The 26,165-nt window shown below is 48.0% G+C and overlaps 3 protein-coding genes across 47 annotated transcripts in view; 1 reads left to right on the plus strand and 2 right to left on the minus strand.

Annotated features, from left to right (window-relative positions):
• CDKL2 (cyclin dependent kinase like 2) overlaps nucleotides 1–4,049 on the minus strand; it is a 28,491-nt gene extending 24,442 nt beyond the window's left edge. For 4 of the 18 annotated variants that reach the window (XM_086888253.1, XM_086888240.1, XM_086888246.1 and 1 more), the window contains exons 1-2: nucleotides 3,925–4,008; nucleotides 3,562–3,688 (exon numbers count right to left, since the gene is read on the minus strand). The gene's annotated coding sequence lies outside the window, so the exon portion shown is untranslated. Of the gene's footprint in view, nucleotides 1–437; nucleotides 513–679; nucleotides 2,944–3,561; nucleotides 3,689–3,924 lie in introns of all 18 variants that reach the window. The other 14 variants (XM_086888249.1, XM_086888244.1, XM_086888250.1 and 11 more) reach the window with 11 other exon arrangements.
• TIFA (TRAF interacting protein with forkhead associated domain) lies at nucleotides 839–1,726 on the minus strand. Its single transcript, XM_086888264.1, has one exon. The coding sequence runs from the start codon at nucleotides 1,724–1,726 to the stop codon at nucleotides 1,157–1,159; it is 570 nt and encodes a 189-aa protein (XP_086744390.1). The 3' UTR covers nucleotides 839–1,156.
• The window catches only part of ALPK1 (alpha kinase 1), a 38,871-nt gene continuing 16,720 nt past the window's right edge, over nucleotides 4,015–26,165 (plus strand). For 3 of the 28 annotated variants that reach the window (XR_015286619.1, XM_086888235.1, XM_086888233.1), the window contains exons 1-6: nucleotides 4,015–4,613; nucleotides 4,923–5,150; nucleotides 5,611–6,075; nucleotides 8,139–8,188; nucleotides 16,707–16,942; nucleotides 20,179–20,333. Coding sequence is in view for 13 of the 28 variants with exons in the window: in XM_086888235.1 (XP_086744361.1) it covers nucleotides 16,822–16,942; nucleotides 20,179–20,333 (276 nt within the window). In the remaining 15 variants the exon portion in view is untranslated. Of the gene's footprint in view, nucleotides 4,614–4,922; nucleotides 5,151–5,610; nucleotides 6,076–6,205; nucleotides 6,466–8,138; nucleotides 8,189–11,894; nucleotides 12,169–16,177; nucleotides 16,329–16,706; nucleotides 16,943–18,016; nucleotides 18,099–20,178; nucleotides 20,334–26,165 lie in introns of those variants that run through there. The other 25 variants (XR_015286624.1, XR_015286621.1, XM_086888226.1 and 22 more) reach the window with 20 other exon arrangements.

The following is a 26,165-nucleotide window of genomic DNA, read 5'->3' on the forward strand; positions in this document are numbered from 1 at the left end:
CGAGATGGACAGACAAATCCTACATAAGACTGTCTCTGAGTTTCATTGCCCCTCCCATGGCTTTCCCTCGCTCGTGGTTGGTTGCCTGAATCTCAGCTGTCCCTCCCCTCAGTTATAATTATGGTTTTCTTGGAATGATTAATGCTGAAATGCATCCTAATATTTAAGGATGATAAAATGGGGAACTCCTCCCCAGTGTGTCTTGCAAGAGAACCAATGTACTTGACAAAATTAAAAAAAAGCCAAATGCCAATGAAAAGCTGAGCCCCTGACAAAGAAAAACTTGACTGAAATAACCTGACAAATACTTACAAGACAAGAAAATTATTAGAGAGATTTGGATTGAGGATAGAGGTAGAAAACTTCCTGAAAGTATTTAAGTAAATTCTGACCTTGGAGAAATGGCATTTTTGGAATAGTGACAGTGAACCTCTTACCTGGATGGTCCTGGAAATCATTTTATTCTCCAAAAATTCTTTTAGACTGCAGCTGTGTAATAGAGCAAATCCTTACTAGGGAACAAAATGCTTTTATTACAAAATTAATTTTTATAGACCATGATCATTGATGCTACATGTTTGTCTACATCACAAGCAAAAGTATCAAGTTAACTTGCAAAAAATATATACATATATATATATATATATGTCCAGTAAGTAAAAATAAAAAAAAAACCCACCTTGCTTTGAAGCTTATGAAAACATAAAAGGACAAAGTGTTTCTAAGTTGCAAAATCTGTCAAGTTACAACCTAGGCTTGCAAATACTGTTTTGGAGTTTGGTGTCCACAGCAAAGCAGAAACTATGACATGCAACAAAACATTGCGTCACCCCTTGGCTGGGACCGAAGCCCTGTTTTAATGCCTGTGAAAGATCCCTTCGAGGCACGTGGCCACACTTCTGGCATTGAACCTGCTGCCACGGATTTGAGTGACCCCCCTGTCTCCCACAGGGCATCAGACAGCCCTCAGGCCTCAGTGAAGGCAAGGATCCATTTCTGTGGAACAGTGCTCTGGAATGCCTGTGCTGAAAACACCATGAAGACTGATGTGCAGCAGTCAGTGAGCAGCACCAAGAACAGCGGGCTGAGGTGAGAGCTGTCCACGCTGGAAGCTGTGCAGGCCGCAGAACCTGAGCCAGCCTCCTTCTCCCCGCTGTCACAGCTCATTTTCATCCATCTCTGTGGGGCTTTTGCCTTGGGAAAGAAAATAGGAAGGAGAAACGCCGTTCTCGGGTATAGGTTGCAGGGATGGCAGGCATGGCAGGCACCTTTCCTGTAGGATCGGTGCTTCAGCCAAGTGTAAGTGGGTCTCAAAATAATCCATGGCCTCCCCTTCTTGAATCTCTGCTAGGATCTGGTAGTCCCCGAAAGAGATGATGCACTTCCAGGGCAGGTCGATTTTGTTTAAGTAACCCAGTTCTGTTTGGTTGACGGTCAGTTTTGTTTTCTTGCTCAAGTTCTTTATCTCAAAACCATATTCCGAGGCCTGGAGCTTCCTGTAGAACTGCAGGGAGAACTGGATCCGGGAGACGCGCGTGTCCATCAGGTTGTAGCGGCAGACGCTGGAATCGCGGCCGAACTTGGCCACGTCGTCCGCCCTGACCTGCTCACGCTTGCAGAAATTCAGGCAGCGGAACATCATCTTCTCATCCTGGCCAGGGTGGTAAAAGGTCAGGTGGAGGCACGTCACTGTTTCTTCTGTTTCGGCTTCCTCGAAAGAGGTCATGGTGGAAAGAGTCCTCAGAACAAGAAAAGGGGGAAATCACGGCACAGAATCACCAACAAATGGGTTTCACCCTGGCATTAAAATACTCCCTGCGCTGCTCTACGCACCTTCCAGGTGACTGGCTGACAGTAAATATGATGAAAGCATGGGAGTGGGAGCTCAGAAGCCACAGCTGACTATTGCTGCCAACAAGCTCTTCAGGAGGATCTCACAGGCAGGTTTATCTTTGCAAGAAATATGTCTTTTAGCAGTAAGAGTTACTCGGTAGACTTAAAATGGAGTTAAACGGTACTGGCTGGGCCTGTGTGCTCTGCTCTCTGTGTGTCCTGTGCCTGGAAGGTACCAAATGACTTTTACCAGCACACTGTCTGTAGGAAGCGGTAATTCAAATGTGTATAAAGCATTCCTTAGGCTCTTGGGTCCAAACTGACCTCTTGCACGGAAAAAGTGCTTAGAAGTGACCGCTGTGACAGCATAAAAAGTGAATGCAAAAGCTGGACTCTCCATGAGACCTAAAAGAGGAATTGTCACCACCTCCAGCTATTTCCTCATTGTCTGTTGGAAAATCCCAGCTCTCTGCTGCTGCAGAAGTGCTAAAAAAATTTCTTTTCTTGGGTTTGGTAGTTTCGTGTTGTTTTTTTAAGCTCTTCACATGCAGCACACAGACCACATACTTATGAAACAATTTCTGCTCCCAAGCCTGAGCGACTGCAGTGCATCCTAATAAAGCCTGAGACAGCTCAGGAGAGGCTGTCAGCTGGTTCTCTAAAAGCAAGGCCAGTGTCTTCCCGCACTAAAACTGAGTCTTTTAAAGAAAAGCCTTGCTATTTGAAAGTAGAAACCAACAAATGAGTTCCCAGTTACACACCAGAGGAACATGTGAGCAGCCATTTAACTGGTATCACACGGTGCAGATGTTTCTACATCCAGACTGCAGTAAGCTGCCAACGTGTCTCACATGGATCTGGAGCTCACCAGCTCCATTCAGAGCTTTATGAGTAGCTGAATCATCACTGCAATTAAGTGATGATTGTGTTTTGTGATGATGGAGTTGACTTGTGTTTTTTTACACACTGCACACAAACACCAAGCATAGCGAAGGGTGGTGTATCAGCGCATCATTTTCTGGGTGAGACCTCGAAACTGCTTCCTTTCCACCTCTGACACAAAACCAGCCACACTTCTGACACAGCAGGTTACTTGGTTACTGAAGTAAGCTGCAGCGGCACAGATGATGAGTGAAACACAGAATTTCCAGCGGAGCTCACTTAAAAACAAGCTAGGGAACATCATCTGTGCTTTTTGGCAGGAATACAGACAGACACCCTGATAGCAGGTTATTCCTTTGCCATCTGTGAGACAAGCTGTGGTGGCACCATTATCAATCCCTCCTCCTTGTAGCTTCCCCAACTCTGGGATGCTGGAAGCAGCTCTGTGAGCCAGGAAGGGCTAGTCCCCGTGTCTAGCTCTGCCCTTCCTTGTTTTGCACCAGTAAGGGGATATTACAAGACATTATCTTTGGTGAAGGGGAAAACCGCTGAGCACTTTCACTTTGTTTGCAGTTCAGCCCACAGAGACACTTGTGACTTTACTTCACATTAGTGAGTTTTACACATGGCTACATTAATTAAGAAAGAATTTTCCCATTTTCACCCATTGCTTCGGCAGCACCCACCGGTGATCCTGGATGATCTCGGCAGCTCCCACAGCCCCCGCCTCAGATCCATGATCACCTCTGGCATTCCCCGCACGGCTGCCCAGTCCTGCCTTAAAGGTTCACCGAGGTTCAACATACTGAACATTCCTTCATAAATGCTAAAGGAGTTTCTACTTACTAGACTGTACTGCAATGCCAGGGGGAAGAAACTTTCTGTAGATTTCTCCCGCAGTTCTGAGGCAGCCACTGCCCTGCTGCTGTCCTTCACTGGACTCAAAGCGACCGTGATCTCACCTCATCCTCTCCTACGGGGGATGGAGCGTCATTATCCCCACTTCCAGAGGCAGGAGAGCAACGCGGAGGAGCCCTGAGAACATGGGCAGAGCAGGCTCCCTGCCACCTCCCCACCCCACAGCACGGCCAGCCCGGGATCCCCCGGCCGAACCCGCCGGGCGACATCCCGGTCCGCCCGCTAATCTATCCCGTCCCCTTCCTTCCTTCCTTCCCCTCACGTCCACCCGGCCCGGCCAGGCCTCCTCACCTGCCGGGAGCGGGGCTCCGGCGCCTGCCGAGGGCTCCTGCGGCTCCTCACTCCCGGTAATTGTTGCGGGAGGCGGCGGGAAGCGCTGAGGGGAGGCGCTGAGGCGGGAAGAGCTGAGGGGAGGCGCTGAGGCAGGGGACGCTGAGGGCATCGCGGGGCCGGAAATAGAACTGTTTTTAAAAATAAGGGGGGGAAAAGTAGAAGAAAAGAGTTAAATTATTTATTACAGTGAATAACTCTAAAGGAATAGCCACAGGTCTGTCCGGGGTTTACGGGGCTATGTGAACGTGTGTTCAGAGCCGTGTCAGGGATCACAAGTCAGATCCTGGGCTCAGCTCTCAGACAAGATAATTTAGGTTTTACCTCCCAATTATTTTACAATATTTGATTGTTTGCTTTAAGCAAACATTGCACCGCCTTTGGGAAATAACCTAATCTTTCCCTGGCCGATGGTCTAAACTGATCTGAAGACTTTTTCTTACTTCTGTTTGGTTTTTTTTTTTCTTCCCTTTACAAATCCTGCCACAGCCCTGGATTCTTCTTTATCCAGCGGCTTGGTTTTTCATATTCATCAGTATTTACTCCCCAGCACAGAACAAGTGGCCAAGCAAACCTGTTCCTTTGGAATCCAGATCCCTGATGTTCCGGGTCCCCCCTTCCCTTTGCCTCCACAGCTTTGGGACTTGGAAGTAAGCACCGAGGGCTCGATTGCTTTGGCACGGGCGGTGAAATACCGTGTTGGTTCATAGAAACTGCTTTTTACTGGTGGGTTCTTTATATATCTTCAACAAACAGGTAAATGACTTGTGGGCTGATAAGTTTGTTTGTAGTTCTTGTGGGATAATTTTTATCTGTATGCAATCTAACACAGCTGTTCCATGGGCTCTTCTCCCTGACATCATAAAAAAAAAAAAAAAAAAGGGATTAAACTGCATTCTGCAAGAAGTTGTGTTGAAAAGCAAGGAAAGAAAACAGATTATTCCAACTTTATCCCACAGATGAAGGCCTTTGTTACAGCAGGCAGGGCTGGGCCTGTGTGCTCACACACAAGAAAAATAAAATACTTCTGTGCCTTCTGGAAAAGCCAGAATTGCGCAAGTCTGCTATTTATTGCATCTGTTCGTGGTTATAATTCCTGTCAGCCTTTGTTTCCGGAAACAGCCCGAGTCCCAGGTCATGAGACAACTTTCCTGATTAGGATTATTTTGATACTTGTATCTATTGAGGTATGTACGGACCTTTCATTTTTTTTCCCTAGGATTGTGTAACGTGAAATTAACTGCATATTCCTTCATTGTTTTACGATTTAAGTATAGCTCTGTGTGGTTTTGTACAGGGGAGGGCAGGAACTGGATTTACAGCTTCTCTCTGCAATAAGTTTCTAGTCAGTTGAAACACTGCCAGCCTCAGGAAAACAACTCCAGGTTTGCCCTTTATGAGGAAAAAAAAAGTAAAATGCAGGCACTCTGTGCCTGTGGGGTTCTTGGGTGATCATTCTGCTAAAATTGTTCTGTGCTGTAGAAGAGGTCATTCCAGTATTACAATAACTTCTTCTTTTAGCTGAAATTTCTTCGGTCAAAAGCGAAACTGGGAACAAATGTGGTGTTTGGGCTAATTTAGGATTTTTCAGGCTGGAAGTTGGAGGTGGTTTGACATGGCTGTGATGGTGCATTGCTTTTCTGACAGCTGATTGCTGTAACTCCAGAGCCTCTGCCGTCGGCAAATCTGGGAAATGGAAAAATACGAGGAACTTTCATATTGCTGTCAGTCACAGCTGGCTTAGGAAGCAGGAGTCAGTGAGGGGAAAAGTGTTTCTTTCTCTTTCTGGGATGTTCATGGTAGGTCAGAAGAGTTATAGGAAGTACAGTCTCTTAATCACCTGTGTGACTGGTTATGAGTTGGGAACACTGTGATGACATTTCTTGGACACTTGGGGAAAATGTCCTATATAATTCTGTCTCTGTTATGGCACAAAAGCCTTTCTGTGGACATTTGAGGCCAGCAGCAGTCCAGACCAGCCTGAAACTTTCTCCTTGTCTCTGCTACTTAAATTTACATGGTGAAAGTATCCCCACTCTGCTGAATCAACAGGAAGTCTGACCCGATTTCTGCTGTGCTGAGGCTTCCACTGTTCTGCCCTTCCCTCCCAAGGTCAGATTTTACACCTGCTTATTCAAACTCCATGTGGTGCTGGGATTTGCCAGTGGCTTCAGGGCTGAAGGGCGACAACGCCTCTAGGTGTTGTGTGTGAGTATAATTCCCGTGGTTTTTTGGTCACCAGCGCTCCCACTCACCGGCACAGCTTGTCTGCAGCGTCGCCAGCTGAACGTGAAAGCGGCTGCCGTGGCCTGGTGACGCCTCTTGTGCCAAACACCGCAGTGGGTTTGCGTGCACCGAGGCTTGGTTTTGAGGCAGAAATCTGCAGGAGTGCTGCCCTTTCTGCAGGGCTGGCTCTGGGCACGGGAGGATGCACCCAGAGCCACACGGGTGACAGCCGTGACCTGGTGAGCTCAGACAGCCCACCAGAGAAGGCAGCAGTAGGTGGGTAGTTGTCCCCCCCTAGTCCTCTCCATATCCCAGGTGTGTCTCCCGAGGCACATGAGCCCTGTTTGCTGGCTTTCCCTGGTGTTGAATGCCTCACTCGTGTCTTGTCACCCGTCACGTGGGCCCGGGCACGATGCTGCTGTACCCACCCTGTCCCGAGGCTTGTCCTCCCGGGATGGCACAAGGGTGACTCGAAACCGTCCTTCAGGGACCTGCCAAGTCACTGAGGAGGAGGCGAGTGGGAGATGATTGATTTGGAGCCGTAAACTGCTCACAGCCCTTTTCTCGTTCCTAGCCACCCAAGCACTCCGAGCACAGGAGTGGGAGCCAGTAGATGGCAATATGTGACCGGACACGGGAAGACAGCTTTCGTTTTGGGGGGTTTTTGTGTTTTGTGGTTATTAGTTGTTGGTTGGGGGCGGGAGTGGGGGGGAGAGTTCTTTCCTTTTTATCTTTATTTTTCATTTAAAGTCACAAATTTAATTTTGGTAGTGCAAGAGTTGTCGAGGTGCTTGCAAGTTAGCGATAATAATGGCAGTGATAACTTCCAAGGGTTGGGAAAGGCCCGATGGAGTGTGCAACAACCTGTAGTGAGGTTCTGCAATAAGTTGCTACCGTGCAGCAGCCCAGGGCCTCGTATGCAAGCAGAAAAGAAATGGGCCCTTCTCAAAGACAGGTGCAGTCCGGGGATATCCCGTTGTGTTCCACTGGATGTCAGTGTGAGAGGGAGGAGAGATGCATGGGGAGGACTGTGTGCTCACTGAAGTTTTAGCTCCCAGTGCCATGAAGAGCTCCACTCCATAAGCTGAGAGGAGATCTTCCAAAGGAGGAAGAGACAGCACAGTTCCCTCTGTTTATTTCCTCCTTTGCTCCTTGTTTACTCAGGAAAAAGAACTCTTTCTCTTCTCTTTCCTTCTCATCTGACCTGGATAAACTGATGAGGAATCTCACCTTGACTGCTGAGGAGAAGTATTCCTTACAAGATGGAATTTGCTTATGCCACTTTCCAAGTTCTCATTTTCATTCTTCATCATCATCTGCCCTTGGTCCTCCTTTAGAGCCTCTCTGGCTTCTCCCTTTCTCCTCCTTCTCAGTTTCTCTTCCATCTTCCTGCCCCTCCTGCTCTCTGCTGCTCTTCCCTCTCACCATCCTCCTGATTATTTTTCCTATTCCCTCTGCTGCTCCCTCCGCCTTTTGTTTCTTTTTTCTGCTAACCCTTTCTCCGTCTGCTGCAAAGGAAAAAATAATTTGTGCGGCTATTTGGACAGCGAGGAGGTTGAACCTTGCCTTCACCAGGCCCCACATTTTACTGTGGAGGCTGAATCCACTCTCCTTGTCTGGTTTAATACCATTCAGACAGAGAAAATTTCATGTGCACGGTGCAGGCTGAGCAGAGCCAACCTTTCCATTTCCCTTCATTGAACAAAGAAAGTAATTTTGAGCAATTCAAGACAATACAAGCTGTATTTTGCTTATACGTAAGCAGGACCAGAGACTATAGTGATCTTTTTGTTGTTTAGTATTTTTATTTTCCCCCTTTCAATCTGTGTAGATGTGAAGGTGTTGGGGATTCTAACACATGGTGTGTGGCAATAAAAACACAGTTCCATTATCTCAGTTTATAGCATTACAGGTACCTACATGACCATTTCTCTCTTTTTCCTTCCCAGATCGATATATCCGTGTCCCAGACTACTCAAGCAGCTTCCTTCCTGCTCAGGTAAGCAGGTATCTGCTTCACCTTCACCTTTGGATTGTTCTGGAAGCCCTCCCTTGGAGAAGTTGTTGTTGAGGTTTAGGAAAAAAAGGATTTTTCTTACTGTGGGCACATAAATTGGTGCTGAGGGGTGGTGAGGGCAGCCAGGTGCCTCTTCCTTGTTTGCAGCCCCTTGCCTGGGACTCCAGTCTGTCCAGAAAGTCCTGGTGGTGGAAACAGCAGGATTTCACAGCACAGGGAGCATTGGTTTATGGCTCTGTGTATGGTCTCACAAGGGAACACTGTTCAATAGGCTTCAAAGTGATTCAGCCCTGGCATAACCGTGGCTGTGGCCACATGTAATATAGCCTGTAGCTCTTTAAAGAGGATTAGCCTTAGATCAGGGACAGCATTCATTGCTGGATCTCATGTAAAGTAGAATATGCTAATGGAATGGAAATGTCTACAGCAAACATTGCATAATATTGGGGACCTCAAAACTGAGCATTGTGTCTTGGTATCTCTGCTGGGAGGCAAACTTTCATATTCTGGTCCTTATTTGGAGAAAAACTCAAGTTTATAATATCACCACAAGCTTTCTGTGGAAAGTCAAGATCTAGTTTGCAGTTTCGCTAGCAAAGTTAAAAATACAGCAAAAAGCACTTGAAGGTAACTTTTCAAACATTGTTGTGCTTTAATGATGCCGTAGTTGTCCAGCAGAGACAAAACCCACCCCAGCTTAAAATATCTTCATTTGAGTTTTCTGCAGCAGGCACAGGCTTTGTTGGACCCGGTGTTCTCTTCCCATCCTTTGCTTTAAACACCATTTTTGGGCTTAGAGGAGTTTGGGCAGCCCAGTACACTTCATTTGGCTCTCCTGTTTCACTTCTATGCCAGTCTTCAGAATGCTTGGGATTTAACCTAAGAAAAGTCTCCCAAACTTCAAGGTGACCCACGATTCCAGCTGCCTGAGCAGAGGTGTTGCAGAGGGTTTTATTTACAGATGTCGTGGACATCTCTCAGAAAATCATTTCTGTGGGAGCTCTGGGGAGCCACCATCCACTTCCCAGCACCTCAGCTGCGTTGTTGCCTGTCAAGGAACCCCTTCTCCCTGGGTTTTTAGGCTTGACTGGAAATTTCTGCCTCTGTGCCTATCCTTGGAAGTGTTTTAAGACCTGTTCCAGGTGATTCCCTCCTCGCACAGGGAATTCCTGTGAGCTCCGTCTCACCAGCCCGGCCCTGTGCGTGTCTCTGGCCTGGGGTTTGGTGCCACCAACGCCAAATATAAAACACAGCCCTGGACATTGAACACCCCATTCTGCCTTTGTGCACTTGAGGTGCCTCATCCCAGTCCACTGGGGCATAAAAGTGCAAGGAAAGCCTTTGGCAAGAGGATCCTCCTTCCAAAGGAGCTTCCAAAACGTGAGCTTTCATTGCTTAGAGGTTTTTCCTTTCCCTGTGGCTCCGCATCTCAGGATTTTGTCGTTCTGGGATTTATTTTCTATGTTTTTGTTGGTTCCATTTTTATTTTTTTTATTTTTTTTTTTTAAATTATTTTGCTGTTTGGAAGGTTTGGGTTTTTTTTTTTTTTCTGTAGACGTGGAGGGTGGTGATACATATTCATGAAAGAGAAGTCTCTCCAGCCCCTGCCTGCGCTGACAAAGACTTGGCTGTTTCACACAGCAAGCTGACTGGAATTGTGTGGGGCCTGCCTGACCAGATTAGAGCAAACAGCCAGCTTATTCCTCCAGTCGTCAGGCCTCCCCTTCCTAACAATTTCCCCAATTGTCATTTTGACAAGGCTGTCATTAGGTGATGGCTTCTTTTGGCCATTTTCAGATAAAGATAATTTCCTTAACTTCCATTTTATTTGACAACAAGTAGTTTGGGAGAGAAAGGAAGTGCTTCAGTAGTTTATGGATTAAGGGTTTGTCACTTCAAAGGCATCTTTGATCTAAAAATATGTGCTGTACCAAATTCATTATGCCTTTTCTCCTTTTTCTCTTTTTTTTTTTTTTTTTTTAGAACTTTTTAATTTATTGATCTGCTCCTCAATTAATCCTTTTTTTTTTTTTTAACATCCCCTGGTAGTACTTGGGGTAGCAGCGGTGAGGGAAAAACACCCAAGTGGCCTCTCTGAAAAGTCATGACCAGGGCGAAACAACAGGTGCTTTTGTTCCACACTTTGCTTTTAGCCAGAGGTCCTGCCTGCTCCTGCCATGTCAGCTCCATTAAAAACTGGGAGACAGAGAATAAGCTTGAAGTTTTGTGCTGGTCTGGGTCACTCCTCTGGTGCAACTTGGCCTAAAACCGTGGCTCTGCTGTAGGCTGGAGATGGGTTTTTGACTCCCTGATGCCCCTCTGGCCACCTCCATGTGGTGAGCAGTGGCTGTGTGGCTTTGGCTCTGTTCTGTGGCTGTGCTGCACCCCAAGGAATCCCAAACCTCATTCTGACCAACAAAACTAGAAAAGTTGTTCTTTTTTTTCTTTTTTTTCCCCCTGGATGTTTGCTGCTGAAATGCTCTTCCACAAAGCACTGGGCTTTGGGGCAGGCAGGTGCAGTGGCCGTCGAGTATGTTGCTCCCCAGACCCCATCCACCCGAGGAGGGATGCTTGGAGAGGATTTGGGAATCCTTATGGGTCCCTTCCAACTCTGGCTACTTCTGCAGGGAGAGAGGTTTTGAATATGGATCAAGAGCAGGGCTTTTCCTGCCCTAGCTGTTGCAGGCACTGGGCTTCACTTTCACCCCTCCTCTACTTTTTAGGGTCCACAAAACTCCCTCCTTGGCTGCAGCAGTGTAAATCCATGGTGGCACCCCATTACCCTAGCCCCACACAGGCTTAGGTGGGGCTGGGCTTTGTCCTGTGTTAATATTAATACCAGTTCTACCTAACCACTTCAGCTTTTCCTGCAGTGTTACCTCCACAGTGACAGCGGCCAGCAAAGCACCTCCTTGCTGCTGGAGGGTGTTCTTGATCCCATTTCCAAACAGAAGCACTTCTGCTTTGGCTCTGGCTGAGGAAGCTGTGCAGGGGCTGGCTTTTTTTTTTTCCTTTTCTTTTTTTTTTTTTTTTTTCTTTTTTTTTTCCCCCTTTTGCCTGCTAATTGGCTGAGACCACCAGAATTTGGAGGACACAGATGTCACTGATAGTTTGCCTAGGGAGCACATTCATGCCCATCTGTTGCAGTCTAGAAGGCTGTTCATATATCCACAAGGCCTTCATTTAATTCTTGTCAGAAAGTAATGTAAATCCAGTTTACCTCAGAGGTCACAGCCAAGATTTATGCCAATGAGCCCCCTGCAATTTACACACACTGTAGTTGTATAGGATGAAAAGAAACCCTTTCATGTTGGTGCATATTAACAAGAAAGCTTGCCTTAGGAGAGGCTTTTTGATTGAGATTCTTCCTTATTTTAATACAGCCAGTTGGGATAGCCAGCTTTACCAAAAGAAAACATCTAATCTTTAAGCCAGAGAAGTAAACTAGCTAACTAACTGAATAAAGCCCCTAGCAAATCTATCTTTTTTTTTTTTTTTTAAAACCATACTTTTCCAAAGAGAGGTAAATGCTGTAGGAAAACACAGGCATGTGTGCACTGAAATATTCAGGGAAACTGAATTTGCCTTCTGTGGAAGGTGATACTAACTCAATCATTGAAACCTTTGCTGAGTTACCAAGAACATGTTTTCTTTTTTTTTTTTTTTTTTTCTTTTTCTCCTGTTTTAGTTTTTAATCCCTCAAGCTGCCAAATCCAAATATAAAGCTGAGCCTGTTATTTTTGCCAGGAGTGGTGGGAAGGACTCCAGGAGGCTCGTGCACAAATGCACAGGAGGGAGGGCAGCCCAGGGTGCTGTGTCATGTGCATGCTCCCTCTTACCTGCTGCAGGTGAAAACGCCAGCCCAAATGTTCCATCGCTCTTCCAAGGGCAACCTCCTGCAGCTTTTTCAGTCTCCCTACAGAAAAGCAAAGGGAGGTGAAATGCCATCACACGGAGTGAAGGTGAGACCGTAGCCCCAACAGCTACAACAGACCTAGCACTGCCTCTGTGTTGTGATTTCACCCCTTGTCTTTATTTAGCAAGAGACTCTGACAGCCTGAAGAGCTTCCCTAAAAATGAGTGTGGCTTTGTTAACCTCAGGGAAGCCGTGGGTGGAAGGGCCACAGCACCCCAAGTCAGGCTGGAGGGAAAAGCCAGCAGTGCAAATGGTGCAGGTACTTGAATTGAAAATGAGCTGCTGGAAAAGAAACACCCCTGAGTACTTTGCTTATTAAAATTGCTTGTAGGAAAAGGCAGGGAAGAGCAGGATACGAAGGTGGATCGGGATGTGCCAACTTGATTACAAAAGGGTTTCGGAGTTGGGCACCTCATTTTCTTGGGGCTCAGTGTAGTCTGAGAGTGTTCCTTTCATTTATGCTGGCTCCACTCAGAGGGATCCTCCTCCCTTGTCCTCCTTCCTCCTCTCTAGTTTGCCTGGTCCATGGATTTTACCTTTCAAATGTTTTAGGCATGAAAATCAGTGTCATTTGCACGGTGTCATAATGACCGGAGTGGTTTGGGATTAGGAGACGGGAGAGCCAGGCAGTGCAATGAAAACAGGGCTCAACATTCTAAGTTGCAGTGTAACACTTAAAATAATTAAAATGTTTATTTGAAAGTCAAAACAGCTTCAGTCATAAATAACTATCCATTCCTCGATTGATTGTGTCGAGTCCCAGCCGAGAGCTCTGGGAATGAGGTTTATTTGCTCCCTGTTGGGATTAATCCATAAATGCAGTCTCCACATGGAACTCATCAGGTCTTTGCTTCCTCTTCATTAGTCTCCCTGGACCTGGAGGGTACCCTGAATAAGATGAAAATTAGGATAATATATTTTCAGAGAGAAAAGGTCTGGTGATCTCTAATTTGTGTTTCAGGACCATAATGCTGTGGAAAATTTCCCAAACGATGTTGTCTGAGAAACCAGCGCTTGTTATCCTTGCTGCATTTGAAGTTTGAATGCAGCAATTACATCTTCTTTTTCTTAAAGCCTCCAGAGCTAATTGCAGTCTTAAACCGGCTAGATTGACTCCCAGGCTTCCTTCCATCCATGGCAGAACTTAAAATTCCTTTCTCTTTGACAGATCTTTTGGTCTTCTAGCCCAAGGGCCTTGAAATGTCACAGTATGGCCCATTTCTTATTAAAGAGATCATTTCTGTGTAGCCCACCCAATTCTTCCCTCCATCCCTCTTGTTCTGAACCCCAGCTCCAATTAGAGGGCAACCTCAGAAATGTATTTTCTCATCCCCTGAGACCTTTGTCATATTTTTTTTTTCATCGTATTTGATGCAAGGAGTCGTTTTAATCCAGGCTCCAATCAGAAATGGCACAGATTTATTTTATTTTTTTCCCCCCTCACCATTTCTGTTTTAAAGCGTCTTAACAATTACATCAAGCATTTAAAAGCTGGTTTTGCCCCACACAGGAGTAAAGCAGCTTTCCTGCCACCAAGCAGTGCTTAAATCCTCAATCTGATGCAAAATTGGTTTTATTATGTGTTTTCAAAGAGCGTTTCTAAGAGCATGCTTAGAAAACATTTTTGCCCAGGCAGTTTTGCAGCGCGTCGAGCTGCAATTTTTACCACTTCAAAACCATCTCCTTAAAGTGCCACTTGTTAGGATTTAATGGAACTCTGAGAAAGCTGATTAGTAACCATTGAGAGGGTTCTAAAGGCCTCCAGAAGTTTTTTGCTGCTCTGCTCCTGGGCTTTAGGCTCGGGTCCTGTGTTTCCCCAGGAAAGCTGCGTGCCTGGTTATTTCCCCCTCCCAGCTGTCACTCAACGCCACAGCTGTCACAAAACACAACTTACAAAGTGGCATCTGTGTAAAGGATGCTGGTGTGGTTTAAAGCTCTGTGGTGCATTTTAAGCTGATTTTATGATGCGAGTCGCTGTCCCCAGCGATGGCTGCCCATAGGCTCTCTACCTTCTGAGTACTAATGTACAGTTTATTGCACTTTTCTCTGTGCTTCCAGCACTCTGGCGTTGCTGCTGCTGTAAATCATTATTTTATTACTCCGTGTCCTTGCTGTTCATTCAGTTCTTTGGAAAAATGTACTTGAGGAAGAATCCCTTGCTTGCTGACATTCATAGATCACTGTTAGGGACCTGGCAGTTTCCCGGTGAGTTAAATCCTCCCAATCCAAGGAAGCCAAGTGCTGTACTTCCACACTAATTTGAGCTTCCCTGCTAAGCCCCAGCATTTCTTTGTGAGAGTGGCAGCTTGTGTGGCTCACAAAGCCACGGGGCCCTCCTGCCTGCAGTAAAGACCCAACGAGAGCTGGGCTTAAAAGTCTGATCTGGGGCTCTGAGCTGTAACACAGAGAAGTGGAGCACGTCCATGAACTCCCTTGGATGCTCCTGGTGCCAGGTTATTTTTTGTCGAGGGAAACACCCCAGTGTCTGCTTGCTCTAGTGCGTCTTCGCAGCAAATTGTGCTTATGAGCATTTATTTACAGGCTGTGAGGTGGCAGCTGAGCGCAGGCCTTCTCCACTGTGCTTCTGCACCCTCCTGAAGCAGTTCCCAGGTCCCAGTTCCCAGGATTACCGTCCACAGCGGATCCAAGACAGGTGTATATGTGCTTGGTAGTCACCGGAGTGGGCTTCCTGGAAAATGAGATTTTTTTTTTTTTTTTTGAGAAATCAATTACACAAAGGAATGGAGTCCAGGCCAGATGGCAGGGATGCTTCATCCCAACCTGGGAGGTACTCCTGGGACGGCTGCACACTCCTTCCCACAGGGCTGGGTAATCAGATAAATCAATTAGCAGATGTCAGTGCAGTTAACGGGGAAAGCCACACCGGCATAGGTGTGTTAGCGTGACTACGCTTTCCTCCTCCCTGATGGGTACCCAGCAACTGGATCAGCTTCTCTAGACCTGGCAGGGTGGAGCAGAGGACTCTGCTTTCTGGCTGTTGTTCCTGGGTTCAGAGATCTGTCCCTGACGGATCCTTAGGGAGAGGGCGCCTTTGCAAACTAGGATGTGGGCTTGGACCTTGCACCGTGATCAAATCCCTTTTTTAGTGTCCTTTTTTCCATTCATCTTTGCCAGTGACAGCTGGCTCAGCCCCATCTCCTGGGTGGACTTGGGACCACGCTGTAGCTTTGTTCCCCAGCCCTGTCTCTGGCTCCATCCCCTTTTCTGGTCCTGAAGGGAGCCGCTAAATGGGCCCAGTGCATCCGCAGGGATGCGATCCCAGCACCCAGCTATGCTCAGCTCAGGCTCAAACCCTGCACAGAGTGGCCCTGGTGGCTTTTACTTCAGGCTAAAAAGACGGGCAACGCTTCCTAGGTTTTCCTTCTGCTTTTATCCATTAATCCGCCTCTGGCTGATCTTTTACTTGCTCCCCAGCTTCTCTCATGCCGCTTGTGCTCCTTCCCTCGGTCTCCCTTTTCCAGCTACTTTTTGAATTTCTTCTTTCTGTGACATTTGTCTGCAGAGTCAGTCAGAGCCCCGCTGAGCAGCTCCTGCCTCCAGGCTCTTTGCTGCTGAATCCCATCTTTTGCCCTGCTCCACCTGCCCTTCCACGGCAGGCTCCCTGATCCTCTCTGCTTTCGCATGAGTGCATCTCTTTTGCCCTCTGCTTTTCAGTCTGGCAGCTTGCTCCCGCTCAGTGCCGTTGGGAGCACAGCCTATCTGCCGCCAGCTCCAGCATCCAGCCATCCCAGAGCCGCAGCAGAAAGGGGGAAAAACTGCCTGGGAGCGTAGCTGCTAAAATGTGAGTGCTCTCCAGCCAGCAGAGCCAAGCTGGGCCTCGTGTGTGTTGTCCTTTGCACTCCCCTTCTTCCTTCACTGCCACAGTGTTTCCACAGTTTTAGACATATTTTCACTGAGGCTGCTGCTGGCTCGATCACTTCAAACTGCAGGAATGCTTTTCTAAGTGAAACCATCATCAAATTGGTGAGGGGTGGGAAAAAAAAAACAACAACCCAGCCCAAAGTATTTATCTCGTGCTTAATTTTTTTTCAAAGCTGTCTGAGTGTTCTGGCAGGAGCTGAGCCAGATACCTGTCATGGAAATGGTGAGGGTTTCCTGCATCACCACTGGCAGTGTCCTGAGCACCTGGAGGACTCGCAGGGGGACGTGCACGGAGAACGTTCACAGCCGGGATGGCATCCCAGGGTAAAAGAGAGGATCTCCGTAGTCTGGGAAATGCACACAGCATGCTCCTCTCTGCCATTCAATCCCGGCTAAGTGTGTGTGACAGCCCGAGGAGCCTCCCAGGTGCAAAGGGCTTGGGCGCAGCCCCGACAGTCACTTCCCTGCTCGGGATGTCACGGCTCCGCTGATGAGCCTGTCCTGTCTCGCTGGCACCTCAGAGATGTTCCCCTCGCACGCTGTCAGCGGGACCCCGCGGTGATTTCACACACTCCTCTAATAAAGTCCTCCGAGGCTGTCATGTATTTTCATGTATTTCCCCTATTATTTCCCCCCTGCTTGAGCCTTTCAGATAATTGATGATACTTTAGTTAATCATTTTCCCCCTCCTTTGTTTGCCAGGTACCTCAGCCTTGAAGGGATCCTTTTCATTTGGACCCCCCCGTGTCTTCTGCTGAGTAATTGATCACCGTGCACCCGGGGACACCCAATTCACAGCCGAGTGGGATCAGCCCTCATGAATAAGCAAAGCGCCGTGGCCGTGCTGCTGCAGGAGTGCGAGCGGGCTCTGGACACGCTCCTGGCACCCAAGGCCGGCACGGGCGAGGGAGAGGAGCGGGAATACCGGCAGTGCCAAGGTGAGCTCTCCCCAGGAGAGGCGGCAGGACTCCGCCGGCCCTCGTCCCTGCCCTATTTTTCTTCTCCGGGCAGATGAGTGTCAAGAGATGCCCGGATTTCGAGGCCATGAATGGGATGCGGGCTACAGGCAGGCAGGGAAAGAAGTCCACTTTGTTGCAGTGAATTGCTGTCAGTTCTAATTTTAGGCTTCAGTAAACATGAGGCTGTAAGGAACAGTTTAGTTTGGGGAAGAACAATGCCCAAAAGTTTGCTGATGCACATAAATTTCAGTTATTAAAAAAAAAAAAGAAAAAAAAAAAAGAAAAAAAAAAAAAAAAGAAAAGAGAAAGGGGAGAGGAAAAAAAAAAAAAAAAAGGATGCAACTTCTGAATAAGGGCACATATTTCCTCTCCTTTCATAGGAACTGGGGGAGGGCCCCCTCTGTTTGTCAGCTTCTCCTCATATATTAAAGAGCTCATTGCCCGAATCTTTATCTTGTAAAATGTGTGTGACCTCTATAAGTGGTGTCCAAGGGGAAAAAAAAAAAAAAAAAAAAAAAAAAAAAAAAAAAAAAAAAGGCTTTGCAATATCCCTCTTGAAAGGAAAATCCGTGCTGGCTAAAGTCTGGAATAAATAACCAGGAAAGGAAGCAGCGTTTAGCGAGAGAGGTGTAATAAAAGGATTCCTCGTTTGGTTTAATGCTGGCGTTACCTGCTGGAGACCAGCAGCTACTTCGGTATCGCTGCTGCGCTGCGAAAGGAGGGTTTATTATTTCTTAATTCCAGCGGAATTAAGGTTTCCCTTCGCGTGAGGCATCCGCGGCGCTGCCCGTTTTCCAGTTTGGTGTTAATAATGTTTAGTTTTGCCTTGCTTGAGTGGCTCGGCCATAACGTTAATGTGATCTTTAAAACCCCTTTGTTTGTCCCGGGGCGCGGAGCCGCTGAGAATATGTTTTTTCCGACCATCCTTGTTCTTGCTGGGAGGTCAGCTGCCTTTTTCTGAAGCACCTAAGTCTGTTTGCGCTGGAGGGTGGCGTGTAGCTTTCTGTTATGGATACTGGAAGATTTTTCTCTCCTCTTCTTTTGTTTCCAACAAAGGGTACTTTGTTTCCTCGTCGCAAATTCTTTTTTAGTTTTACTATGGCTCCGCAGAATAGGCTCTTGAACTCCTAATCAGGTAGCGCTTTTTTTTTTTTTTTTTCCCCCCTCATCCTCCTCCCTCCTTTTCTCCTATTAAATACCACAAAGTATGAGAAGTAATCAGTTTAGTTCCAGATAAGGTAAATCAGTGCCCTTATAATCACTCGATTAGACACGGTCCTTCAGGTAAACTGCTTCAGGAAATGGGCGATCAGAGCCCCAAGTGCTGCTCGGGCTTTTCCGAGGGCCGTGTTCCCATCAGCTGGAAGAAAAATACCCAGCAGCGGGGTGGTGACAGCGACATTAATAACTGCTGGGGCTCTCTGCCTGGGGAAGGCAGGGCCCCGCCGGTCGGCGGCTCTCGGCTTCGGGGGGACCCTCCCAGCGCAGGGGCCGAGGGGTTTTCCTGGCCCCCCTCTCCTCCCGGGGCTGCCTTTGTTTCCCCCCCGGCTTTCTCAGACCTGCGGCAGGAAGGACTGAAAGCCACATCCACAGAAATGGTGGGGAGAGGGGAGAGGAGGAGCGCAGCTTTCTCTCCCTTTAGGGGGCAGAATGGGTGTTGGGTGGGTCTGGAATTCTTCTTTATTTCTCTTTTTTTAGGCTAGAAATCATTCCACTCCACTTCTGTGCCCATTCGGTCTTCGTTATTTAATGAGTTTATATTGCCAGCGGTGAGAACAGCTCTCTCTGTTACAGGGGTAAACTCTTGTCCCTGGAGCTGGATCTTCCTTAGGAAAAGACTCAGGAAGTTCAGTTGTCCCCCTTCTACATGGGAGCTAGGTCATTCTGTCCATAATTTTGCGTTCCCTGTGATGAGATGAACATCCCTGTGACGAGATATCTCTGTTCTAGCACGGGTTTTCTGTGGCAAGGGTGAGAGTGGGAGCGGGAGCTCCTCTCCCCATCAGCTCTGGCGCTTGGCCACCTTGCCACGGCATTCAGGGCTGAGCCCCTTCAGGCACCACTTCGGGAGGATAAGGAAAAACTGGGCTTTACGTTAAGCCAGGGTGTGAAAGGGGAAGATTCCCAAACCCCACGTTTCCTTGGGATGGCAACAAGTGAGAAAAAGTGGGTGGGGGAAATGCGGTAACATTGTGGACTTGACTTTTTGGAAGTGGGCCCTAAATATCCAACTTGCTGTTTCTTCCCAGCAAAACCATACCTGTGAATGTGCTGCAATATGAGAGTGGAGCATCCTTCTTAGGAGGTTCATTTTCTACAGTCCCTGCATAAAGGACTGATTAAAAAATAGGTAGCAATGCATTTATTGTGTTGCCTCGTTAAGGCAGCGATGGTCTCTGAGCAGGGGTTTTTCGGGGGATTAATGGCCAGAAGGGGCCAGATCTGCAGCTGATGATCACCATTAACCCCATCTGGTCAATAATCTTTGTTAATCCACTTTTATTGGCCAGAGAGGCTGCCCAGCCGGATGATTAGCACGGCACAGCACATCCACATCACCCCTTTTGCAAGGAAAAGGAAATGTGGGCTCTGGCTGGAAGGAAGGGACAGATCCAAGCCCCAGTCTCTGGCTGTGGGCTCCTAGCAGTTGCATCCTTAGTTGGATCAGGTTGGAGATCCACCCAAAGCTGAGGATCCAGCTGGTTTAGGAGCAGTATGGAGAGGGAGCAAGGAGGGACAAACCACTCAAGGGCTTGTGTTTAATGTTCATTACAGCCCTTTGGATTTCTGTCTGATTGCTGTCTGTGCTCCAGGTTTATCTCCCAGTTTGGAAGTGCATTTCCAGGCTGGCTCTGCCACTGTCACCTGAGCAAGTGGGACAAATGTGTGCCATTGACCCCACTGTCCTCTCCTCACACAGGGGAACAGGTTCCCTCCTGCCTTTTTTGGAAAGAGCTCTTCAGGCCCAGGCAGCCACCAGCCGGCATGACTTCCTGCTAAAAGCCTTTTTAATGGCTGGAGGCTCCCGTTCACCTGGAGGGCAGTGCAGCCAAGGGGAACGGATGGCAGGCCAGCTTCCCCTTCCCACGAGGCTGGTGACAAGGGCTGGGAGCCCGTGGGAGCGACTGGGAGAGGGGCTTTTTCAGGGATCGGTGTGTTTGGGCGCTGCGGCTGAACCTGCTGCCATATCCTCACCTGCTCTTTGACCCTTTCAGCTCTGCTTCCTGAGGAGCTGAGGAGCCTCCTGGAGGAGGCAAAGGAAATGAAGTGGCCCTTTGTGCCGGAGAGGTGGCAGTACAAACAAGACCTCGGCCCAGAAGACAAAACAAACCTGCAAGATATGATCAGCGCCAGGCTCCCTGACTTGCTGGTATGGAGTTCAACACACCTGTGGTGTAAAATGTCCCGCTGATGTGCTCGGGGGAGGGGTTTCACAGGGCAGCTGTGGTTCTGTTTCCACTATAAGGTAATGCTTCCCTCTTCCCTGAAGAGCTGTGCATTATAATAACAGAAAAATGCCAAGTGTTCACGTAATGGTTTTTTGTTTAAAAACCCACGCATTTGACGAGTAATTCTGCTCTGCAACGAAATCCTGGGGATCACTCGCTTGCACAGTTCATCAGCTGCTCTTCTTTCAATAAAATTACGTGACAGAGTCCCTTTGAGGACCAAAACCTAGGTAGGAAAGGCAAGGATTCAATGTGATTTTTCCTGTGAGTAAAGGATGGGTGTGTAAGGAGCTGCAGAATCCCAAAGGTCCTTGGGGATCCCCTCCCATAAAGCGATGAGTTTGAGCTTAAAGATTATAAAGTGGCAGGAAATGTGGATGGCTTTTTGCTTTTCTGATTTTCCTAGGCACATGTCAGACATGTGGCAAATAGAGGACACCTTTTTATCATGGTCAGTGTAATATCTGGGCTAAGGGCTATCCCTTAGCCAGGAGAGGGCTAAAGATGAGGTTTGTGAATTTTATGGGGACAGGGTTTGTTCCTGTTTGTTCCTGAAGCCAACACTGTCCCATTCCTGCCTGCTGTTAACTCCAAGGTGGCCAGGAGATCTCACCTGCCCCGGAGAGTCCTGCCTCAGTGAGGCCAGCAGGTTTTCTTTGGGAGCAGCTTTGATTCCTCTGAAAAGCATGGAGCAGTGAGGAGCCCAGCCAAGTGGGAGCCCCAGCATCCCCACATCGCTGGGCTCCTGAATTTCCCCGGGGAGGGCGGGGAGCGGCTGCTCTCGGGTATTTATTTTCTTTCTCCCTTTGGTGTGTGTGGCCTCAGACAGAAATTTATGGCGGAGGTTGACCTCCTTCACAATGCCAGCTCAGCTCTCCAACTTGGGAGCGTTTGTGTGCTCCCTCCCGGGATAAACACCTGCAGCAAACTCCCCGAGAGACCTGGCTAGATGGGAGATTAATGTGGCTGTAATAGTGGAGCAGCGTTTGCGGCATTATGCCCTCTCCCCAGGTAGATGGATCCTTTCTGGGATGATACCAATTATTTATTGCTGAAACATCTGTTGATAACTGCAGCTGCCCTTGTTAAACAAAGCCTATCGTGGGGTCAGAGACTATAGGGACCTCAAATCCTCCTCCGTGCTAGTTTTGGGCTATTCACCCACACCCCCTGAAGTCCATTGGCTGCCGTTGTCTCCAATGTTTCATCCCGCGGTGGAAAATACTTTGTAAACGTTGTGCTGCCTTTCCCCATGTGCTTTGAAGTATTATTTCATCTTCATCGGTAATTTATATTCCAGCGCCATTGTACCATGGGAAAAAGGGAAAACCTTTTTTGTTTTCCATTTAATTGTAGATAGACTGACATTTTGACCTGTATTATTAGTATTAGTCAGGAAAAGGGATTTTTTTTTCCCCTTCATCCATTCCTTCTCCCCCCTCTTTTTTATTTTAAATAAAATTTCAAGGCAGAGCAAAGGCTGCCTCAGTCCTTTGAATAAAAAGCTGGAGGGGGGAAATGAGGCTGAAGAGAAGTGATTACAGTGTGATGAAGAAAGATAAAAGTCTCAGCAACTTTTTTTCTTTTTTTTTTTCTTTTTTTTCTTTTTTTTTTTTTTTGGCATGAGGGACAGAAGAATAATTTAATTCCCTGAAGGACAAAAAAAAATTAAGTCTTTACCGATACATTGTTCAGGGGGGAAAATAAAACAAACCAAAAAAAAAAAAAAAAAACCAAAAAAAAAACCCAATAAAAAACCCTTAAAAAAATTTTCCTCTCTGTTTATTTTAATTTGCCATGCTTCGAATAAGCTCATAAACCGTAATTCATTACATTTAAAAAGCGCTTTGAGATCTGTGAATGAAAGGAGCATCATTACCATAACACACTGGCGGTGTTGCAGGAGGCAGCGCTGGCTACCGGGGCTCTCGGTGAGGATGTCTCGCACTGGGAGGGGGCTCAAAAGCTCCATGAGACCGGCACAGGGAGTAAGAGGATTAGGCTGAGGCTTCAAGGGTTTGCCTCGGTGTTGTCACACTTCTTTTTTTTTTTAAAAAATAATAAAAAGTGGGATCCGCCTTGCCGGCAGCTCCGCGCTCCTTGGAGGCGTCAGGAAGGCAAAGCCACCTGCGCCGGCAGCTTCTCTAAGTGCTCTCCTTCCCCTTTGCTCAGCGTGCCATAGATGGTGCCAGGGTTTGGTTTGAATTTTAGGGTTTTTTTTTCCCTTTTCCCCGCCGGGATTCACCGCCCGAAGGCCACCGCAATTCAGCAAGCTCAAGGCAATGTTTTCCACGTTTTCCTGACAGGTTCCAGCCAGCAAACCGAGCCTTTCCTGGTGGGAATGTGCAGTAAGGCTCAAAGGGTGATAGCCAACATCCGTATCCAAAGCCAAAACGGGGATACACTGGGATTTTTTTAAGTCAGAATTGTCACGGCATCCTTGCTGGGAGGGCTAAGTAAGCAGGGATGATTTTTCTTCCCTAAACACCACCTGCGCTGTGGGGTTCGGAGCGGGGCTGCAGATCCCAAAGGGAGGCTGCCAGGGGTGCCCTTCCTGCAGATCTTTGCTTTCCCAAGAGATGGAATTAGCCTAATGCTCGGTGAGCAGCCAATAGAGGGCAACATGCCCATGTCCACGCAAGCTTTGATCCCAAAAAAACTGCTGTGGATTTAGCTGAAGGACAGCTCCATGCACACGCACATAATTCCCTTGTGGGATGCTTCACGCTACATTATTTTTTTATTTTTTATTTTAAAATTTTTGTTTGTTTGTTTGTTTTCCCCGTTTGCAAACCCCAAGTGATGATGTGGGGCTTTTTACCTCATTTTTGTGGTACCCATCAGTAATTCCTGCATTCGGTGATGGACCAGGATCTGCTGGGACGGGTGCAATGGGAATACAAAAGGAAAAGCCTCCAAGAGCGGGGCTGCTCCGCAGGGAGCTGTGCGGGCTGGCTCGGAATCTCATGGGATTTAATGGGAATATTGAAAAGGGGGGGAAAATAAGGCCCTGCAGCCCTCGGCTGGGCCCGGGCTAATTAGGTGCTGATGGATTGCCATTAGGGATCCCATTCCAAGGGACGTGCCCTAACTGCAGTAGGTGTGTGTGTGGCACTTCAGAGCTGGGAGCCTTTGAGAAAGAACCAAAGCGGGGGCTGAGGATTTAGTTTTCTCCTCCTTCTAGCTGCCGGTGTGGTAATAGGAGAATTAAAGCCTCAAATGGTAGCCCTGGGATCTCGGTTGTTGAGGCTGACCTTTTGCTACCTGCCTCCTAAGAGCTCTTCTTGGGTGATCGCTGTGAAACGGAGGGAGTGTTGTGCGGGATGGATTCAGACCGGGAGGGAATCGCGGCACCCCGGCCTCCCGGGGGCTCTGTAAGCGAGAAGTGCCCGAGATCAGCTGCAGGCAGGAGAGCTTCAGCTGTCCAGGGTGTGACGGCCCTGGTGCTCTGTCTTCTGCCGCCTATGTGGGAAAACTACAGCAGAATTAACCATAAATTTATATATATTTTATTCATTTTTATTTATTTATTTATTTATTTATTTTTTTTTTTTTTAAAAAGGGAATCTGGATCCCGGGTCTGTGTAAGGCTGTCACTCCACTTTGCTCATGTGTAGGATTTATTCCTGCCAGAAGCAGCTTCCTGGAGTCTTCTCATGTGATCGATTCAGGGAAGAGTCTCTTTTATTTTTAGGTGTTGATAATGGTCTTGCTGTTGCTCCCTCAGCGGGGGGTTCTGACACTCTTTTTGCTACATTTAGATATTAAAACATCTCCTTTTAAAAGGAGACCTTTATAAGCGGTCCAGAACAAACCAGGACCACAAAACGATTGCGACACTTTGGTACTAATCGAGAGCAGGAACCCTGCGTGTGAGCGTGGTCCCCCAAATCCCTTCTACCCTCTTGGATACGAGGCCCCCAGGAACCCCCCCCCCTTCAAGCAGCTTCCTGGACACTTTAAGATTTCTCCTCCTCATCACAAAACGCTGCTGTTCTTTTTTTCTTGAGGAAATCAGGAGATATTCCCACTCCAGGACTTCCTCAGTTGGTGAAACAAGATCAAGGTGGTTGTGAAAGCTGTCCCGGTCTGTTTTGAGCTGCTCCTAATGGACCTATCATGCTGCTGCCTTGGAATTCCCAACTCTCCGCTGCCTGCAGGACGAATAACCCGAGATAATTAACAGGTTGAGGGTGAGGGAGAATTCTCATCTGCTCGGGACCAAGAGGGAAGTGTCCAGGAGTTCCTCAGTTCTCTGTGTGACTGTCCCGTGTGTCAGTCTGTCCAGACACGCTTCCTTCTGCCCATCACCGCGGTGGTGGGAGGCTTAATTCCCTGCTGCTTGTGGGGTGGGCTCTGATTGCCAGCTGAAAGGCAGGGATTGATAGAGAAGTCCCGTGCGGTGACAGCAGCTTTGGTCTCTGGGAAGGACGGGCTTTGCCAGCGGCGCGTGGGCTAAGAGGGGGAAATCCATCCCAATCCATCGGCCCCGTGGCTCTGTGTTTAATCTGACAGGAGGAAAGGAAACCGGGGAATTTGGTAGGGTTCAGCGGAGTGCTAACTAGGAGCAGCTCCTGGGAGAGGAGCGAAGCACCTGGAAGTAAGTGCGTGCCTCCGACGCTCCCGCCTTGCTCCAGGAATTAGAAATCCTCTGCCGGCCCCTCTCAGTTTTGTGGCTTTTTAAAAAGATTTTAAAACCTGGCTGCAGTCACAAGTGCAACTCCACTCTGAGACAAGCGGATATCAGCCAACACGGAACTCCAGAGTACCCACAAGACTGTGGGGGACACTGAAAATTAAATCTTCTTTTTTTTTTTTTCCCCTTGCTTTTAATCACGCTGTTTGTAGAGGAGTTTTTCCAAAGGGGATCCTCCTGAGCCCGCAGGCTATGGAGGAGGGCTTGCCTCTGGGATCTTGGCATTATAAAGAGGGCCGAGAGAGTGGATTAAATCAATATTTCATTTATTTGGGCTTGTAATTCCTCTTACATCAGCTGCCACATAAAGATTTTCCCCTATTTCCTTCCCCTCCTCCTCATCCTCATTTACTATGCACCAATAATTTCCCTTTGACGCTTTCCTGCCCGTCCTAGTGCCAGATGGCCCCGGTTCTGAGCTTCTCCCCTCTCTTGGGAGCGGCCCCCATTGTCAATGCAAAGGAGGCGTCGTGGCTTTGAACCCAGAGCTGGGACCCAAACTTCAGCCCCGGTGCGAGGAGGAGCCGAGCCCGCTAATGCGGGGAGCCATGCGAACCGCACACCCTCCCCACTCAGCGCCATCAAGGCCAGACCCCTTCACTAAAGGCTGCTTTGCATTTCCCCCACCAAAATGGTCCGTGTATAGAAATCTGGCGCAAATTTAATTCTCCCACCACCTGATTCCACTTCCCAGCCGCGAGGTTCCCTTTGTGGCATCAACTCAATTAGGCAGATCCATTTCACATCGCGGGCACAGATGTGAAAACAAAGTGCGAGCGTACCTCGCTCTCCCTCCCTCCCTCTCTCTCTCTCTGGATGCGCCTAAAGCGATGGAGAAAGCGAGTAAAGCTGTGTAGGCTGCCAGTTCCTGGTTGTGATGGAGCAGGCCGAGACATCCCGGCATCCAGAGGGGTTTTCCTGGCTCTGGGCTGGCTGACAGGGAAGCCGCCGTCCCGGCTCATCTTGGAGCGGTGTTTGGGGAAAGGATGCCCGGTGCGCCCGCCGGAGGTGCTGAGGAATTTTCCAGCCACACGAGTTGGCAGGGAATGAAAGGAGC

This window comes from Cyanistes caeruleus, chromosome 5 (genome assembly GCF_971803275.1).
Source record: "Cyanistes caeruleus chromosome 5, bCyaCae1.hap1.1, whole genome shotgun sequence".
NCBI classification, from domain to species: domain Eukaryota; kingdom Metazoa; phylum Chordata; class Aves; order Passeriformes; family Paridae; genus Cyanistes; species Cyanistes caeruleus.

What these genes read in the sequence shown, in the direction of transcription:
- TIFA (XM_086888264.1), bottom strand. Translation starts at nt 1,726, where the DNA reads ATGACCTCTTTCGAGGAAGCCGAAACAGAAGAAACAGTGACGTGCCTC.